The following is a 16323-nucleotide window of genomic DNA, read 5'->3' as shown; positions in this document are numbered from 1 at the left end:
GGGGTCTGGGGGGGACACCCGGGGCTGGGGGGGACACCGGGGGCTGAGGGGCACCGGGGGGGGTCAGCAGGGGAGGGGGGCCACCGGGGGGCTGAAGTGACCTTGGGGACTTGAAGGGGACCCAGGGGGTGCTGAGGGGACACTGGGGAGCTGAGGGGGACCCAGGAGGTGAGGGGGGCACCGGGGGCTGGGGGGACCCGGGGGCTGAGGGGGGTACTGGGGGGCTGGAGTGACCTTGGGGACTTGAGGGGACCCGGGGGGGCACTGGGGGGCTGAGGGGACCCTGACCCGTGTGGAGCCACCCCCCCGTTTGTCCCTCCCGCAGGTCGCATCCGCGTGCGGGGCATCGGCGGGGGCCACAAGCGCCGGTACCGCATGATCGACTTCCAGCGGCTGCGCTACGAGGAGGGCACCGAGAAGGTGGTCAGCGTGCGATACGACCCGTGCAGGTGGGCGCCGGGCGGGCTGGGGGCTGGGGGCTGGGGGGGGGGTCCTGCAGCGTAGCGAACCCCGCGCTGACCCCCCGCAGGTCGGCCGACATCGCGCTGGTGGCCGGCGGCAATCGCAAGCGCTGGATCATCGCCACGGAGAACATGCAGCCGGGGGACATCATCCGGAACTCGTCCCGCATCGGCAGGATGGCAGGTGCCCGCCCCGGGGCCGCGGGCCGGCCCTGCTGGGGGCTGGCTGGCCGCTCCGTGCCGCGCTCAGCGCTCCCTGCCCTGGTTTCTCCCCCGCAGTGTCGGCCAACGAGGGGGACGCCTACCCGCTGGGGGCCCTGCCCGTGGGCACGCTGATCTGCAACCTGGAGAGCCACCCCGGCAAGGGAGCGCAGTACATCCGCGCGGCCGGTGCGTCTGCACGGGGGCACCCGCTGGCTGTCCTCTCCCTCTCCCTCTCCCCTCCCCTCCCCTCCTCTCCTCTCCCCGTGCTGGGGTGTGAAGCCACCCTCCCGTGGGGTGGGGACCGCTGGGCGACATCGCCTCCCGCTGGCGTGTCCCTGCGGGTCTGTCCCCTGGAGGTGCTGCATGAACGGCGCGGGCGTTTGGGGACGTGATCCCCGTGCTTTGAGACCAAGTCCTGCTGCTCAGGGCAGCTCCCTCCTCTCCTGGCAGGGACCTGCGGGGTGCTGCTGCGGAAGGTGAACGGGACGGCCATCGTGCAGCTGCCCTCCAAGAGGCAAATGCAGGTAGCGGAGCCGTGCCAGCCCTGCCCCGGCCCCCGGCTGACGGCGGGGGGCTGACGGCGGGGGGCTGACGGCTCTCCTCTGCCCCCCAGGTGCTGGAGACCTGCGTGGCCACGGTGGGCCGCGTCTCCAACGTGGACCACAACAAGCGGGTGATCGGCAAGGCGGGCCGCAACCGCTGGCTGGGCAAGCGCCCGCACACGGGGCTGTGGCACCGCAAGGGCGGCTGGGCCGGCCGCAAGATCAGGCCGCTGCCGCCCCTCAAGAGCTACGTGCACCTGCCCCGCGTGGCACCGGCGCCGGGACAATAAAGCGGTGTGTGAGCTCCCGCCGGCGTGCTGGTGCCGTTACTGAACGGGGGGAGGGGACCTGCAGGGCCCAGCCCCCGTCCGTCCCTCCCCTCGCGCATGCGCACCCAGCCAGAGCCGCTCAGCCGGAAGCAGCGCGGAGCCGCTCGCCCTGCCCGCCGGTCCCGGTGGCGGCGGGGATGCTCGCTGCGTGACGTCACGGCTGCCCGGGGCTCTCTGACGTCATGCGAGCGCTGCGGCCTCCGCTTCCTGCTGCCGGGCCTGGGCCCCCCGCTGCCCCCGTTAGCCCCGGTACCGGCCTGCTGGTGCGGCTGGGCCCCGAGCTGCAGGCCTGCCCACGGGAGCTGCTGCGGCAGCGGCGAGGCCACGACGGGCAGCCGCAGTACCTGGTCCGCTGGAGCGTGGTCCGCTCGGAGGAGCGAGCGGCGGGCGGCGGCTCCTCGGCGGGGCCCGATGCCGGGAGCGTGTCGCTGTGGATGTCCGCGGAGGAGGTGTGCGCCAGCTGCCCGGCGCTGCTGGGCGAGGGGAAGCCGGCGGGGCCGCGGGCCGAGGAGGAGAGGGCGGCCGGCCCGTTCCCCGACGAAGCCTCGCTGCGGGAGATGGAGGCCGACGTCGGGAGCCTGGTGCGGCGAGCCGGCCGGCAGCTGGGCGGCAGCGGGGCCCCCGAGGCCGCCTCCGTGCTCAACACCGTCCACGTGCTGAGCGCCTACGCCGGCATCGGCTCGCTGGCGGGCGCCTTCAGGGAGACGGGAGCCCTCGACCTGCTGACGAGGATGCTGTGCCACAAGGAGAAGCAGATCTGCCGCAGCGCCGGCAAGATGCTGAGGGCCCTGGCTTCGCACGACGCAGGTGGGGGGGCCGGGAGGGAAGCAGGGTGCCGCGGGGCAGCACGCACACAGAACCCTTCGCTCACAGGGGCGAAGCTACCAGTGAGCTCCACGCGCCTGCACGGCACCTCTGGGGAAGGTGCAGACACGTGCTCGCAGCTGGCACCAGGCCCTGCCGTCCTGCTGCAGCCCCTGACACCGAGCCCTTCGCCTCGTTCATGGCGGTCCCCCGGTAGCTGATTTTGGGGACACGCGCTGTTCCCGCCGGGGGGGCTGGTGGCTGAGAGCCCCACCGTGCTCCCGTCACTGGCACTGAGACCCCCCTGCCCCCCAGTCGCTGGTGCCACGTTTTTCCCCGTGCACACGGCTCTGCCCTATGCTGGCACGCCGTCCTTGCAGCACACACACAGGACAGGGAAGTATTTTCTCTCTCCTGTGCCTGAGGGTGGCGTGAGGGGTGCCTGTAGGGGGCCTGAAGGGTCTCTGCTGTTCTTACAGGGAGCTGGGCTTATGTCCTGCTGTCCCTGAGCCAGCAGGACGGCGTCGAGCAGCACATGGACTTTGACAGCCGCTACACCTTGCTGGAGCTCTTTGCTGAGACGATCTCGGCGGAGGAGCAGGGCATGTCCTTTGAGGGCATCCACCTTCCCCAGGTAGCGGAAGAGCTTGGGCTCGGGGGAGCCAGCCGGGGTGGAGGCGCTCAGCCAGGCGGTGCCTGAGGGCCCTGCCCGTTGCAGATCCCCGGGAAGCAGCTGTTCGCCCTGGTGAAGCGCTACCTGCGCGTCACTTCCCTCCTGGACAAGCTCGGCAGCGGCGAGGAGCAGGGAGGGGAGCAGCCGGAGAGCAGCCGCGTGAAGCAGGAGTTTGAGTTCAGCATGGCGATGGCCGGCCTCATCGTGGAGCTGCTGCGTGCCATGGGCTGGGAGCACAGCCACGAGCCAGAGCCGCCGGCCCGGCAGGAGGCGAAGCCTCGCATCGCCCGCTCCATCTTCCAGCACGGGGCCGCGTCCTGCGCCGCTGCCCAGGCAGCCCCCGCTCCCCCAGCGAAAGAGCCCAGCGCCTTCAAGACGCGCTCGGCCTTCCCGAGCCGCAGCAGCTACGTGGAGTACGTGCGGGCGCAGCTGGTGCGCGGCATGCGGGTGCGCATGCTGGAGGACTACGAGCAGGTCAGCGCGGGGGACGAGGGCGAATTTCGGCAGAGCAATGACGGCACGCCGCCCGTGCAGGTACCCGCTGCTGGCAGGACGGGGCCGGCGAGGGGCCTCCTGGCACCGCTGTGGAGCCTCGCGCGGGGGCACTGCGGGTTGTCTTCGGTTCCCTCGGTCACTTGTGCTGGGCTCTCCTCCGCAGGTGTACTGGCAAGCCCTGGGCTGCACGTACTGGGTTCACTGGCACATGGTGGAGATCATCGGCTCTTCGGGGCAGGAGGAGCAGGAGGGCCGGCAGAGGGGGACGCTGACAAACAGCCACAAACTGGCAGCGGGTGAGCATCGCGTCAGCTGGGCCTGCAGCTCTCCCACCCAGCCCTGCTGGCGCTGTGGGTGCTGCTGGTGCTGGGGGACCTGGTCCAGGCGCTGTGGGGGCAGTCTGGCAGAGCGGCGAGCGAGAGGTGCCCATTTCAGCTGTGTGCTCCTGCTCCCGGCACGTTCCCTCCCTCCTGTCGCCTCCCTTTCCCGGCAGGCTGGGGGAAGCGGGGACCCCTCGTGCCGCCCGTCAGCTCTCGGTGGGAGCGAGGGGCCTGCAGCAGCGGGGGAGCTGGCGGAGCTGACGCCGCCTCTCCTCGCCCCGCTGTCCTGCAGTCGTGCAGCCGTTCTTCTCCAAGCCCCTGGGGGGGCTGTACTCCCTGCCGTACCTGGGGGAGCAGCCGAGCAAGGCTGCGGAGACGCTGAGCCGTGCCGAGTGGTGGGAGCTGCTCTTCTTCGTGAAGCAGCTGGAGGCGCGGGAGCAGGAGGAGATCGCCGGCCTCGTGCAGCGGGAGCAGGCAGAGCAGGTGGGGGCCGAGGGAGGCCGCGAGGGAAGGGAGCGGGGCCCCGTGGCGGCGCAGCCTCGGCGTCCGCCTGGGTCGCGGCCGTCGCAGGGGGCGCGGGGTCGGCGGCCGTGAGGGGTGACGCGGCCCCGTCTGTGCAGCTGCCGGGGCTGGACGAGGAGGCCCTGATCCAGCTGCCGGTGCCCGCGGAGCTGGCCCAGAAGGTGCTGCGGGTCGTGGAGGAGCGGAGCCGGGGCAGCGCCCGCAGCCACCTGCGCGGCTCCCGCGTCTACAGCAAATACTGGCCGGGCAGGGGGGCCGAGCGGGACGGCGGGGGCAGCCCCGCGGCGTCCTCGGAGGGTGCCGGCTGCGGGAGCGCCGGCCCTGGAGCCGCGCGGGCCGAGGCGGCGGCGGCCGAGGCGGCGGAGGACGAGGCGGTGGAGGACGAGGACGGCGCTCGTGCGGCGCCCCGGTCGGATTCCCAGTCGGATTCCCAGCTGTTCGGCGAGCTGCTGGAGAGGGAAGGGCTGCACATCCCGGAGGCGGCGGAGAGCAGAGGTGAAGCCCCCGGGGCACGGACAGGGCGCCGGGGGCTGCGCGCGGCTGCGGGCGCTGGGGCTGCGGGCGCTGCTGCCGCCCTGACGGCCCGGCCTCCCTCCGGCAGCGTGGGGCAGCTGCGAGGGGGCGAGCAGGAGGGGCTCGCTGGCCGAGGTGGCGCAGGTGGCGGACGTGATCCGGAGCAGCAGCTGCGAGGCGGAGCTGCGCGTGGCTGGGCTGCAGCACATGGTGAGGGTCCTGCAGGAGGAGCCGGAGCCGGAGCAGCAGGAGGGCGGCGAGGCCCGGGGCGGGCCGGGGACCAGGTGCGTGGGGGAGCCGCGCGGGGGCTGCCCGCTGGGGAAGGCGGCCGGAGGGCCCGGGCCCCGGGGCCCCTCCTGAGGCGCCCTCTGCGCGCAGGGAGAAGCTGGTGAAGGCGGCGGTGCAGCTGCTGAGCGCCGAGGCGGCCGAGAAGCGCCTGGTGGTGCTGGCGCTGCGGCTGGTGGCCCTGCTGATGGAGAGGCGCGGCTGGCGCGTGCCCTTCGCCACGGAGGGCGGCGTGCGGGCCGTGCTGGCCTGCATGCGGCAGCACGCCGCCTCCGCCCTGGTGCAGCACGCGGGCCTGGCGGTGAGCGGCGCGGCCGAGGGGGTGCCGCGGGCGGCGGGGCCGGGCCCAGGCTGGGGCGCGCCCGCGGGCGGCGGAGGCGCCCGCAGCCCCTGAGCCGCCCTGGGCCCCGCAGGCCCTGAAGGTGCTGGTGGGAGCCGGCGAGCCCGGAGGCGCCGTGGGGAAGCCCTCGCCCCTGAGCCACGGCGACGCGCAGCTGATGCGGGAGGTCTTCGCCAGCATCGGCTCCGCCTGCGGCGAGGGCTCGCCAGGCCTGCTGAGCGCCATCCCCGCCGCCGTGCGCGCCATGCAGAGCGTCCCAGGGTAGGGGACGGGGACGGGGGACGGGGGACGGGCCCCGGGCGGGCGGCCGCGGGTGCCGGGGGCTGAGGGCGCTTCCCCGGCGCCGTGTCCCCGCAGGGGCTCCTCGGGCGTGCGGAACGGCTTGCTGGTGCTGAAGATGCTGGTGGACGGCCACCGGGACCTGGCGGAGCAGCTGGTGAGCGGCGAGCTCCCCGCGGTGCTGCAGAGCTGCTGGCGGGACGGGCAGGGCCCCTCCGCGATGCTGGCCCTCGGCGTGATCAACCGCCTGGCGGAGCACCGGCTGCCCCTGGGCCCCGAGACCCCAGGTAGCGCGCGGCCGCGGCCCCTCCCCGCGGCGGGCACGGTGCCCGGGCTGGGCCCGCCACGTCCCTCGTCCCTGTCCCGCAGGCGCGGAGGCCCTGCTGGAGGCCGGGGACGCGCAGACGCCCGCGGGCAGCCCGGGGGACGGCGCGCTGCCCGAGGACGTGGTGGTGGCCCTGGAGCGGCAGCTCTGCGGCCGAGGCCCCGTCCCCTCCGGCGAGGCGTCCCCGCGGCCGCAGGAGCGCGGCTGCTTCCGGATGCTGCTGCGCAGCCTGGAGCTGCCGGGGGCCGAAAAGACCGTCGGCCTGCGGATCCTCAGGTGGGCCCGGGGGGGCCGCGAGGGATCCGGGGGCCCTGCGGGAGGAGCCGGGCAGCCTCCGGCGGGGCTGTCTGCGGGCCGTGTCCCGAGCGGGCCCCGTTTCCTCCGCTCAGGATCCTGAACGCGTTCCTGGACGGCTACCGGGAGGACGCGCTGCCCTGGCACGAGTGCGTGCAGCCCTGCCTGTCCTCCCTGAGCGCCCACAGCAGCGACCGGGAGGTGAGGGGGCCTGGCGCTGCCGGTGGGCAGGGACGGCTTTGCGGGTGCGTCGGGGCCCCTGCCCGCAGCGGCCCGGCCTCGTGCGGCTGCGTGCCCGGCGCCGGCCCGGCCCCTTCGGAGAGGGGCAGGAGCGCCACGGCACGGTGCTGGGGGGGCCCCGTGGGCTGCCGGCGCTGGGCCGGCCGCTCAGGGCTGCCTCCCCCGCAGGTGGTGCAGGAGGTCGTCGGCTTCCTGCACCGCCTGGCCGCCGCCAGCAAGGACTGCGCGGTGGCCATGTGCCGCGCGGGCGCCCGCGAGGCCCTGGCCAAGGCCCTGGAGCAACACAGCCCGGCCGTGCCGATGGCGCCAGCCCTGCTGGAGCTGCTGAGCGACTGCGAGAAGGCCGCCGGCCTCCACGGGACGCTGACGGGCAGCGTCTTGGCTGGCTGCATCCAGGTGGGCCCGGGGAGCCCCCGGCTCTCGGCCTGCTGCGGCGGGCCGGGGGAGGAGGAGGCGGGCCCCGGTAACCGCCCGTCCCCGTCCCCGTCCCGCAGCTGGCGCTGGGGCAGATCGAGGAGCACCGCCGGAGCCAGCGGCCCATCAGCGTCCCCTTCTTCGACGTCTTCCTGCGCAACCTGTGCCGAGGTGAGCGCGGGGAGCGGGGCCCCGGCGCCTGCTGCGCGAGGGCTGGCAGCTGGAGGCCCCGCGCTCTCCCCGCAGGCTCCGGCGTGGAGGTGAGGGAGGACAAGTGCTGGGAGAAGGTGCAGGTCTCCTCCAACCCGCACCGCGCCGGCAAGCTCACGGACAGGAACCCCAAGACCTACTGGGAGTCGAACGGCAGCAGCGGCTCCCACTTCATCACCGTGCACATGCAGGGCGGGGTGGTGGTCAGGTAGGGCCGGGGCGCGGGGCCGGGGCCGCGCAGGGAGGAGACGGCCGCGGGGCTGCGCGCGAGCCCTGCCCCGCGGGCCCCATGGGTGCCGCGTCTGCCGCGCTGCAGGGAGATGAGCATGCTGGTGGCCAGCGAGGACTCGAGCTACATGCCGGCCCGCGTGGTGGTGCTGGGGGGAGACAGCCCTGCCGCCATCCGGACGGAGCTCAACGCCGTGAGTCCCGCCCGGGCTGCTCCCGGCGCCGCCCCGGGAGGGTCTGGCACGGGCGCTGGGGCGGCCGGCGCTCGCCGCCAGCACGCTGAGGGCCCGCCGTGTGCCTGCAGGTGACCGTGCTGCCCTCGGCCAGCAGGGTGGTGCTGCTGGAGAACATGACGCGCTTCTGGCCCGTCATCCAGATCCGGGTGAAGCGGTGCCAGCAGGTGGGGAGCCGGGGCCGGCCCGGGGCCGGCGGGGCCGCGGGGCCGCGCGCGAGGAGCTGAGGGCCGAGCTCTCCCGCAGGGCGGCATCGACACGCGCGTGCGCGGCATCGAGGTGCTGGGGCCCAAGCCCACCTTCTGGCCCGTCTTCAAGGAGCAGCTGTGCCGGCGGACGTTCCTCTGCTGCACCGCTCGGGCGCACGCCTGGTGCCGGGAGATCCGCCGGGACCGGGGGCGGCTGCTGCAGCTCTTCGGCAAGTGAGTGGCCTCCCGGCGCTGCCAGCCCGAGAGGGGAGCGGGGGGTGCCCTGCGCTGGCAGGGAGGGCCCTGGCTGGGGGCGTCCTGCCGGCTGCCGGCCCCGCGACCCTCTCCCGGGGGAGGCCGTGGCCGGAGGCGCCGGTGCCGCGGCGTGCTGCCCGCTCGCCCTTGCAGGCTGAACCGGGCGCTGCGGCACGAGCAAGACTTCGCCGAGCGCTTCCTTCCTGACGACGAGGCGGCCCGGGCCTTGGGCAGGACGTGCTGGGAGGCCCTGGTGAGCCCCCTGGTGCAGAGCATCACCAGCCCAGGTACCCGCTCGGGCCGCGCCGGGCCCCTTCCCCCCCGCCCCGTGCGCCGGCGCCCGCCCTGAGTCTCTGTGCCCGCAGACCCCAGCGGCGTCAGCCCCCTGGCCTGGCTGCTGGGCGAGTACCTGGGCAGCGGGGAGCCGCCCCAAGGCCCCCCGTCCCGCGGCGCCGCCTTCGGCTCCCGCGTGCGGCTCCTGACCCAGCTCCTGGTGCACGTGGACCCTGGCGGCGTGGAGCTGGAGGAGGCAAGGGCGGCGGGTGAGCGAGGGGCCGCCCTCCTGCGAGGGTCCACGAGTCCTGGGCTGCAGCCACGGGGGGCTCTGCAGAGGGCCTTGAGGCACGGGGAGGGCTCGTGGCTGAGCCTCCCCCGTGGCCGTGCTGCTGCTGCTCCGCGTGCGGGGCTGTGAGGCCGCGCTGAGCCCGGCTGTCCCCCGGCAGGCGGGCAGGAGGGCAGGAACGAGGAGGCGCCGCCCAGGGTGGCGGCGGTGCGGAGGCCGAGCGGGCTGTGGGGCGTCGTGCAGTGCTGGCGCGGCGTGGTGCAGCAGCAGGTAGGGCTGGGGGCCGGCCGGGGGGCGACGGGGCTGCGGTCGGTCCCGGTCCCGGTCCTCAGCCTCCGGTGCCGTTCCCCGCAGGTGCAGCGGCTCCTGGAGGCGGCGGGGCAGGCGCCAGACGTGGTGGAGCGATACTGCGGGCTGTACCGGCGCCTGCGCGGCGCCACTGAGGAGCTCTTTGGGCAGCAGGCTGCCTTCGTGGTGGCCCTGGGCCAGGGCTTCGCGGGGGCGCTGCTGCAGCTCTCCTTCCTCACCGCCCTGCACGTGAGTCCCGGCAGCGCGGCGCCGGCAGCGGGGCCTCGGGCGAGCTCCAGGGCGGCAGCGGCCTGCCCCCCGTGCCGTCCCGGGGCCGTGGGGCACCCCGCACACCCAGCCCCGTCCCCCCGCAGGTGAGCGAGCAGTTTGCCCGCTACCTCGACGGGAAGATCCAGGAGCTCCACGGGGCCGTGGGCAGCACGGGGCTGCTGCAGCAGCTCCTGGAGCCCTTCGTCGTCTTCAGCGGCCTGGAGTTCGCCCACACCTTCGAGCACTTCTACCGGTGAGGGCGGCCGTGTCCCCGCGGGGCCCGGCGCGGGGCCCCCGGGCCGGGGCCCGGCCGGGGCTGGGTGGCGGCGGCGGCCCTGACGTGCGGCCGGTGGCGGTGGCAGGCTGTACCTGGGGGACCGGCTGCTGGCGCAGGGCCCCTCGTGGCTGGAAGGGGCCGTCCTGGAGCAGATCGGGCTGTGCTTCCCGCGCCGCTTCCCCCAGGAGATGCTGAGCGACTTGGCCGAGTCGGAGGAGCTCCAGCGGCAGTTCCGCCTCTCCCAGCTGCAGGAGCGGGACAAGCGGCTGCTGGGGCTGGGCGCGCGCCCCGAGAGCCCCGAGGACGAGGTGAGCGGGCCGGCGGGGCTGGGCCGGGGGCCGCCGCGTGCCTCGTGGGGTCCTGAGCTGCCCTCGTGTCCGCGTGCCCAGGCGCCGGGGGAGGCCTCGCTGGCGGACGCTCCGGAGGTGACGGTGCTGGCCCTGTCCCCGCGCTGCTGGCCCGTGTCCCCACTGTGCCACATGGACGAGCCCGGCAGGTTCTTCTCGGCAGCGCTGAGCTCCCCGCTGGCCGCCTTCGCCGCCTTCTGCGGGCAGAGTGAGTGTGGTGGGGGGTGCCCGGCGGTGCCGCTGGGTGCAGGGGATGCCCGGCAGCGCTGATGTCCCCCGGTGCTGATATCCCCCGGCGCTGGTGTCCCCCGGCGCTGGTGTCCCCTGGTGCTGGTGTCCCCCGGTGCTGTGTCCCCTGGTGCTGGTGTCCCCCGGCGGCTGCAGTGTCCCCCGGCGCTGGTGTCCCCCGGTGCTGATGTCCCCCAGCGCTGATGTCCCCCCGCGCTGGTGTCCCCGGCAGGCCAGAGCCAGCGGGGCTGGACGTGCACGAGGCCCCGGCGGCTGCAGTGGACGTGGCTGGGCCGTGCCGAGCTGCACTTCGGAGACTGCGTCCTGCACGTGTCCACGCTGCAGATGTTCGTCCTGCTGCGCTTCAACGGCGCCGAGGTGGGAGCTGGGGCCGCGGGCGTGCAGCCGGTGCCGTGCCCCCTGCTGGGGGTCTCCGGGCGCTGAGGCTCTCGCCTGGCCGTTGTTCCCCTCCCGCAGGAGGTGGCCGTGGAGTCCCTGCTGCAGGCCACGGGGCTCCCTGCGGAGCTGCTGCAGCAGGCGCTGGCACCGCTGACCGAGGGCGAGGGCGTCCTGGTGCGGAGCTGCGCGCTGGGGGGTGAGCGCGGGGCTGGGCACCCTCGGGTGGTGCTGGGCTGAGCCCTGGGGGCTGCGTGGGGGCGGAGGGGCTCGGGGGGGATGCGGCCGGGCTGGGGGGAGTCCGGCCGCTGGGGCTCGGCCCCGGGGTCGAGGCTGGGGCCGGGCTTTGGGGTGGGTGCGAGTGTGGGGCTGGGGATCGGGGCTGGGCAGCGTGGGGGGCTCGTGGCCACGCGGGTGGTGGGGTCTGTGCGGGGCTGGGCATGGGGCCGGGGCTCGGGGCCGTGCGTGGGGCTGGGGCTTGGGGTGAGGGCAGCGGTGGGAGGCCCCGGGCTGGGCGCAGCAGCCACGCGGGCGCCCTGGGGCTCCTGCAGGGAGCGGCTCGGGGCCTGGCTGACCGTGGGCCGGCTGCTAGCTCCAGGTGCCCTGCGGCTGAACCGGGCGGCCCTGGCCCAAGCCTCCGGCCGCCACCTGAGGCTGCTGCCCCGGCAGAGGTACCTGCGGGCAGAGAGGGCCGAGAGCGGCGCCCTGGAGAGGAAGAGGAACGTCCTCTGCTGCCTCATCACCCGCGTCCTCAAGGCGGAGAAGCAGCTGCACATCGACAACCTGGTGTTTAGGGTACGGAGGCTGAGCGTGGGGGGGCTGCGAGGAGCTGCCCGGGGGCCGTGCTGGGGGCTGCCCTGCAGCTCCCGGCTCCCTCGCTGCTGTAGGTGATCGATGCCTGCCAGAAGGGTGAGCTGGGGCCGGGGCTGCAGTTCCTGAGCTTCTGCTGCCACAGCGTGGACGTGCTGTCCTGCGTCCTGCACCTGCTGAACCAGGGCTACCTGCGGCGCCAGGAAGAGAGGCCCCACGTCCTGGAGTTCGTCCCTGCTGAGTCCCCACCGCCCCCCAGCTCGCAGGCCCAGCCCCAAGTTGCCTTCCAGACTGTAGAGATCAAGACAGCCGCAAGCCCAGCCGCTGCTGAGAGGAGACAGACTTTCTCCACCTTCAGGTAGACAAGGCCCAGGCTGGGCCAGCAGGACACAGGCTGGGCCCAGCCCTTCCTGAGGACTTTCAGTTTGAATAAACGAGCCACACTGCGCCCAGTCCTGTGGCTTGATCTGTCTGAGAGCTGTGGCTGGCCCCTGGGGTGGCGGGATGGGGTTATGCCTCCGGCTTCCACCCCCCCGAGCTGGCCCTGCCTGCTGGAGAGGTGCTGGTAGCCACCTTCACGCTGCTTTGTTCTCTCTGAGCCGTGCCCTTGGGCGGGGAGGGAGCCACACCACCCCTGGCCGTAATGGTACCAGCATTAATTTATTAAAATTAATCCCGAAAAGTAACCGTACAATAAATTTAAAAAAAATAGAATCTTGTAAAAAAAAAACCAGGTGCCCCCCATGCCGCACCTCCAGCTGGCAGCACCGTGGGGCAGGGCTGGTCGGGGAGGGATGTGGACATGAGGGTGACCCCCCCGGCAGCCTGGGGCCGGCCTCGGCAGCACCTTGCCAGCCACAGCAGCGGGGCTGCGGGGGGACGAGGAGCGTGGCTGAGGCCCCAGCAGCGTGGGGACGGCAGCGAGGGCTGGTCGAGGGCAGGGGGCCCTGCTCAGCACCGGCTCCGCCACGCTGAGCAGCCCCTGTTGTGGCTCCGACGCTGGGAAGCTGCCCGGGCCCAGCCCAGCTGGGGCCCCGGCGGCCGCAGTGGGGAAAAGGGGGGCCCAGAGAACCCCCCCGGGTCCCCGCTGGCCGGTGCCAACCCTTGTCCCAGGCTGCTGTTGGGGGTGAGGGGAGGCAGATGGCGTGGTGCCCTGGCTGGTGTCGGAGGATGCGTGGAGCCGGTCTCAGTGGCCTCACCGTCACGGGTCTCGGCCCCCCGGGAGCGGTGCGGGTGGGGAGGTTCCCTCTGCAGAGCTGGAGGGGCTGGGCTGTGGAGCGGGGGCTGAGAGCACGGCTGGCCCGCCGCCTCCTCCCGTGCCCCTCCGCAGCTCCGTCCCAGGGCTGCCCCGCGTCTCACACGCTCTTCGAGTAGCCGAAGATGCCCACAGGGAGGTACTTGACATGCGTTGGCCACTGTGCTGCCAGCTGGAAAAACTTCACGTCGTTCCACTCCACCCCATCTATGGAGACTGAGAGGAGACGGGGCGGTGAGGCACGGCCCCGGGCCCCTGGCCTGGCGCCTGCGGCCCCGTGGGGCTGGCGCCTCCCCTCACCTCGCAACATGGTGTTCTGGTGCTTGGCCGTGCAGATGAGGCGTGTGATCCCTTCAATGACTTGGCTTTTGGGCTCCAGGTCCTTCTCTTTCGGTTTCTTGCTCAGGAACATCACTGGGGGGGCCATGGCCAGACAAGACCAACGTCAGGACGTCCCCACCTGGCCCGGGGTGGGACCCCCTCTCCCCAGGGCTGGCCTCACCGCCTGGTTCCTGCCGTGCCAGCTCCCAGCTCTGCCCTCCCGCAGCCTCCCCCCTGCCCTTTTTACAACTGGCTGAGCCCCCCAGCGTGGGGCCAGGAGTTACCTTTCTTGTTCTTCTCCTTGGTGACCACGGTCATGGCCATGGTGCTGGGCGGCACCAGCTCCCCTATGCCGGGGATGCGGCTGACCTGGAGCGAGCGGAAGTTGCTCTTGAGCGTGTTCTTGATGCCCGTCTCCCTCTTCTCGCCCTCCTTCTTCCTGTCCAGCCCCTGGGTCGTCCAGTAGTCCACCTGCAGGCCCATCACCTCCACGCCGGGGCTCAGAGACCTGCCCAAGAGCGGAACACCCCATAGCCCAGCTGCAGCCAGCCCCGGGACGCGGCGGCCTGGCCTGGGAGCACCCCAAACCCTCGTGCCCCAGCACCCGCTTCCTTACCCGGCCCCCGAGAGGCCGCTGCTGACAGACGGGGAGGGCGGCGGGGTGCTGACGGTCTCCTTGCCGTAAGGGGCCGCTCCGCTGGCAGTTGGCGTTGAGCTCAGCAGCGAGGGAGCGCAGGCTGTGGCATCGTCTGAGTCCACTGGGGAGAAAAAGCGGGGTCAGGGGGGCTGGGGGACACCTCCGAGGAGCTCCCCGTGGTGAGGAAGGGCAGGCAGGGACTCACCGGAGGCGCTGAAGGACTGCTCCACCAGGCCCACCTTCACCACCTGCAAGGAGAGACAAGCGAGATGATGCCCCCCACCACGCCCCACCCCTCTCCCCCAGCCCCAGTGGCCCACACTCACCCCCACGAAGGGTACAAACTTCTGGCAGGAGTCCTCATCGGGGCTGCGCAAGGAAGAAAGGCCGGTCAGGGGCGGGGGGCGCCGCCTGCCACGCTGGGCAGCCTCGTGGCTCGGGGGACCCCCGCGCTGGCAGGGGCCGAAGCTGGCTCCTGGCCGCCGGGCCCCTCTTCTCTGCCCTCCCTCCCCTGGGACACCCTGTCCCCGACATGGCAGCACAGGGCACACTACACAAGGAGGCAAGGAGTCGGCCCCTCCGGTGCCGGGAGAGGGCTTGCATGCGGGAGGGCAGCCCTGCCCCGCTCTGGGGCCGCGGCTCCTCTGCACGGCAAGAGGGGGACGGACGCACATGGGGTGGGGAGGGAGGGCGGGCCAGGCAGCGGCACAGCAAGCACAAGCCAATACCTGATATAAAAATCAAAATAGAGACTTCTCTTCCTTGGGTGCCAGAAACCAAGAGAAGGGAGAGGTGAGAGTGCAGCTGGAACACGAGCGTCAACCCCCGGGGCAGCACGGTGCTGGCTCGCAGCCCCCAGCCCAGCCCAGCCCAGCCCAGGCAGTCCGTCCCCGCCGTCCCGCAGCCGCTGCGGGGGCCGTGCACACCAGGGGGTGGCAGGGGGGGCGGCGCGGGGCCTCACTCAGCTTGTCCCCCGTCTCCCACGTGCCCGCGAGGCGGGGAAGGCGACCCCGGGCTACGCTCACCTTTTCTGCTTGTACGTCAGCATGGCCTCGGAGATGGGCAGCTGGTGGGAGAGGCTGGCTCCGGCGATGAACTGGGTGACGCGGCCCGCGATGTCCACAGTGTCTGCGGGCACAGGGAGCGGTGAGGGCCCCGAGTGTTCCCTTCGGGGCGCTGCCGGTCCCGTCGGGCCCCGCTCCTCACCTGCAGCGGGCGGCTCAGCCCTGCTGAACAGCTCCCGCCACGCCGTGTCCAGGAAGAGAGTGCTGTACTTGTTATCCACCGAGGCCAGGTACTTGGCGAGGGGGTGGGAGCCTGCGGGCGAGAAGGGGGATGCTGGATCCGGGCAGGGGGGGCCTGGGGAGGCGGGGGAGGACAAGCCAGGCTCGTGGTGGCGCTCACCCAGTGGCACAAGCAGGAAACGAAGGTAGTTGAGCCAGTCGGGGGTCTTGCTGGCCAGCTGCTCCACGAAGAACCGGAGGACCACGCTCAGGTAGCTCTGGTCCCCTGCCACAACCACCTTCACCGGGGGAGGCATGTGGGAGTTACAGTTACAGCTGCCAGAGGGAGAGACAGAGGCCGTGATGGACCCTCGGTGGCTCAGCAGGTGGCACGGGGACGTGCCCTGCCAGGCCAGCCAAGCCCAGCATCAGAACCCCGCTGCTGCCACAGCGTCCCAGCAAGCCCCGGGGGGGACACAGTGCCCTCCCCAGCCCTTCCCTGCAGCGGCAGGACTGAGCCCGAGCTGCACTCACTATCGCTGGATGCGGGAGACGGTGGTGTTGAAGGCCGCCTGGATGTCCGCCACCGAGCAGGTGGACACGACCAGCTGCTTGTGCGCCAGGAGCTGCTCGCTCACGTACTGCCAAGGTAGAGAGCCCGGGGTGAGGCCAAGCCGCGGGTGCCCCGAGGAGATAACACCTGCCCAGGCCCTTCTGGGATGGGGCTGGGGCCCTGTCCCCACGCATGCTGCACGGGAGGGCCGCCACCACCTGGACATCCCTGGCTGCTTGCCCGAGCGTCCCCTCTCCTCCCAGCCCTTGCTCTTGTCTCTGAGCACAGCGGCCACCAGCCTGCACTGGCGAGGGCACTGCTGCCCCAGGAACCGGGCTGCGCTCCGAGATAAAGGGGTTGATCAAGGGACCCTCCGATTTAGCCCTGCCATCCCACAGCAGGGCCCGGCTCTGTGCTCGGTCCCTCTTTTGTTCGTTCCCTTTTCTGGCTCTCTTCCACGGCACTCCAAAATCCTTCTGTGCCTCTTCAGGTGCCTGCATGCAGCTGAACAGTGCTGCTGGGCCAGGCTGGGGGGCTTAGAAGCGGCCACATCAGGATCTGGGAACGGCCATCACTCCTTTTTCTCCTGTCGGCGTGAGAGATGGAGCAGGAACACACCAAGGACGTGCAGCGTGGGGACGGACTCCACCGCCTCTCCCCCAGGAGCTTTTCTCCTGCCACAGGCCCTGCCTTGATTTTCCAGCAGGCCCTCCCATCTCCGGCCAGGGAACGGGGCCTCTTCTGCTCCCCGGGGCCCGGGGCCAGCAGGGGGAGTCCAGCACCTCTGCTACGGCATCCGGCAAAGCTCTGAGCAGTACGGAGCAGCGAGGGCGTGAGGCACGCAGCCTGTCAGCCTTCCCTGCTGGGGCTGCTCTGGGCAGTGTGCTTTGGGGATCCAGCACCGATGGAGCAGGTGGACAGACAGACCTGTGCATGCAGCTCAGCACTGCAAATGCTCCGTGTCCCCCAAGAAGGGCCACGTAGGGGGAGAGGAGAGGGCCC

The 16323-nt window shown here is 72.7% G+C and overlaps 3 protein-coding genes across 10 annotated transcripts in view; 2 read left to right on the top strand and 1 right to left on the bottom strand.

Moving 5' to 3' along the window:
• MRPL2 (mitochondrial ribosomal protein L2) overlaps positions 1–1515 on the top strand; it is a 1923-nt gene extending 408 nt beyond the window's left edge. Inside the window, exons 2-6 of the mRNA XM_035323113.1 lie at positions 326–449; positions 530–645; positions 741–851; positions 1116–1189; positions 1279–1515. Of these exons, the coding sequence (XP_035179004.1) occupies positions 326–449; positions 530–645; positions 741–851; positions 1116–1189; positions 1279–1497 (644 nt within the window). The 3' untranslated portion in view covers positions 1498–1515. The remainder of the gene's footprint in view (positions 1–325; positions 450–529; positions 646–740; positions 852–1115; positions 1190–1278) is intronic.
• The window catches only part of LOC118165141 (cullin-9-like), a 41484-nt gene extending 29700 nt beyond the window's left edge, over positions 1–11784 (top strand). The window contains exons 3-31 of one of the 5 annotated variants that reach the window (XM_035323059.1): positions 2043–2343; positions 2820–2974; positions 3059–3547; positions 3672–3804; positions 4121–4311; positions 4449–4845; positions 4952–5127; positions 5237–5449; positions 5562–5749; positions 5846–6054; positions 6137–6368; positions 6482–6587; positions 6795–7022; positions 7121–7211; positions 7287–7458; positions 7567–7672; positions 7783–7878; positions 7958–8133; positions 8308–8441; positions 8520–8696; positions 8877–8986; positions 9071–9253; positions 9379–9527; positions 9637–9859; positions 9941–10106; positions 10359–10504; positions 10604–10721; positions 11115–11317; positions 11410–11784. In XM_035323059.1, coding sequence (XP_035178950.1) covers positions 2094–2343; positions 2820–2974; positions 3059–3547; positions 3672–3804; positions 4121–4311; positions 4449–4845; positions 4952–5127; positions 5237–5449; positions 5562–5749; positions 5846–6054; positions 6137–6368; positions 6482–6587; positions 6795–7022; positions 7121–7211; positions 7287–7458; positions 7567–7672; positions 7783–7878; positions 7958–8133; positions 8308–8441; positions 8520–8696; positions 8877–8986; positions 9071–9253; positions 9379–9527; positions 9637–9859; positions 9941–10106; positions 10359–10504; positions 10604–10721; positions 11115–11317; positions 11410–11694 — 5502 coding nt within the window. In that variant the 5' untranslated portion in view covers positions 2043–2093 and the 3' untranslated portion in view covers positions 11695–11784. Of the gene's footprint in view, positions 1–1799; positions 2344–2819; positions 2975–3058; positions 3548–3671; positions 3805–4120; positions 4312–4448; positions 4846–4951; positions 5130–5236; positions 5450–5561; positions 5750–5845; positions 6055–6136; positions 6369–6481; positions 6588–6794; positions 7023–7120; positions 7212–7286; positions 7459–7566; positions 7673–7782; positions 7879–7957; positions 8134–8307; positions 8442–8519; positions 8697–8876; positions 8987–9070; positions 9254–9378; positions 9528–9636; positions 9860–9940; positions 10107–10358; positions 10505–10603; positions 10722–11073; positions 11318–11409 lie in introns of those variants that run through there. The other 4 variants (XM_035323058.1, XM_035323057.1, XM_035323060.1 and 1 more) reach the window with 4 other exon arrangements.
• An 860-nt stretch (positions 11785–12644) lies between these two features.
• The window catches only part of LOC118165147 (phosphofurin acidic cluster sorting protein 1-like), a 30375-nt gene continuing 26696 nt past the window's right edge, over positions 12645–16323 (bottom strand). For 3 of the 4 annotated variants that reach the window (XM_035323071.1, XM_035323073.1, XM_035323069.1), the window contains 11 exons: positions 15303–15409; positions 14950–15104; positions 14752–14862; positions 14571–14673; positions 14274–14306; positions 13872–13914; positions 13751–13793; positions 13525–13666; positions 13193–13416; positions 12888–13001; positions 12645–12803 (listed from right to left, as the gene is read on the bottom strand). In XM_035323071.1, coding sequence (XP_035178962.1) covers positions 12688–12803; positions 12888–13001; positions 13193–13416; positions 13525–13666; positions 13751–13793; positions 13872–13914; positions 14274–14306; positions 14571–14673; positions 14752–14862; positions 14950–15104; positions 15303–15409 — 1191 coding nt within the window. In that variant the 3' untranslated portion in view covers positions 12645–12687. The remainder of the gene's footprint in view (positions 12804–12887; positions 13002–13192; positions 13417–13524; positions 13667–13750; positions 13794–13871; positions 13915–14273; positions 14307–14570; positions 14674–14751; positions 14863–14949; positions 15105–15302; positions 15410–16323) is intronic. The other variant, XM_035323070.1, reaches the window with a different exon arrangement.

Source organism: Oxyura jamaicensis, chromosome 3 (assembly GCF_011077185.1).
Source record: "Oxyura jamaicensis isolate SHBP4307 breed ruddy duck chromosome 3, BPBGC_Ojam_1.0, whole genome shotgun sequence".
NCBI classification, from domain to species: Eukaryota; Metazoa; Chordata; class Aves; order Anseriformes; family Anatidae; genus Oxyura; species Oxyura jamaicensis.
This window is presented reverse-complemented; position numbering and strand designations above follow the sequence as displayed.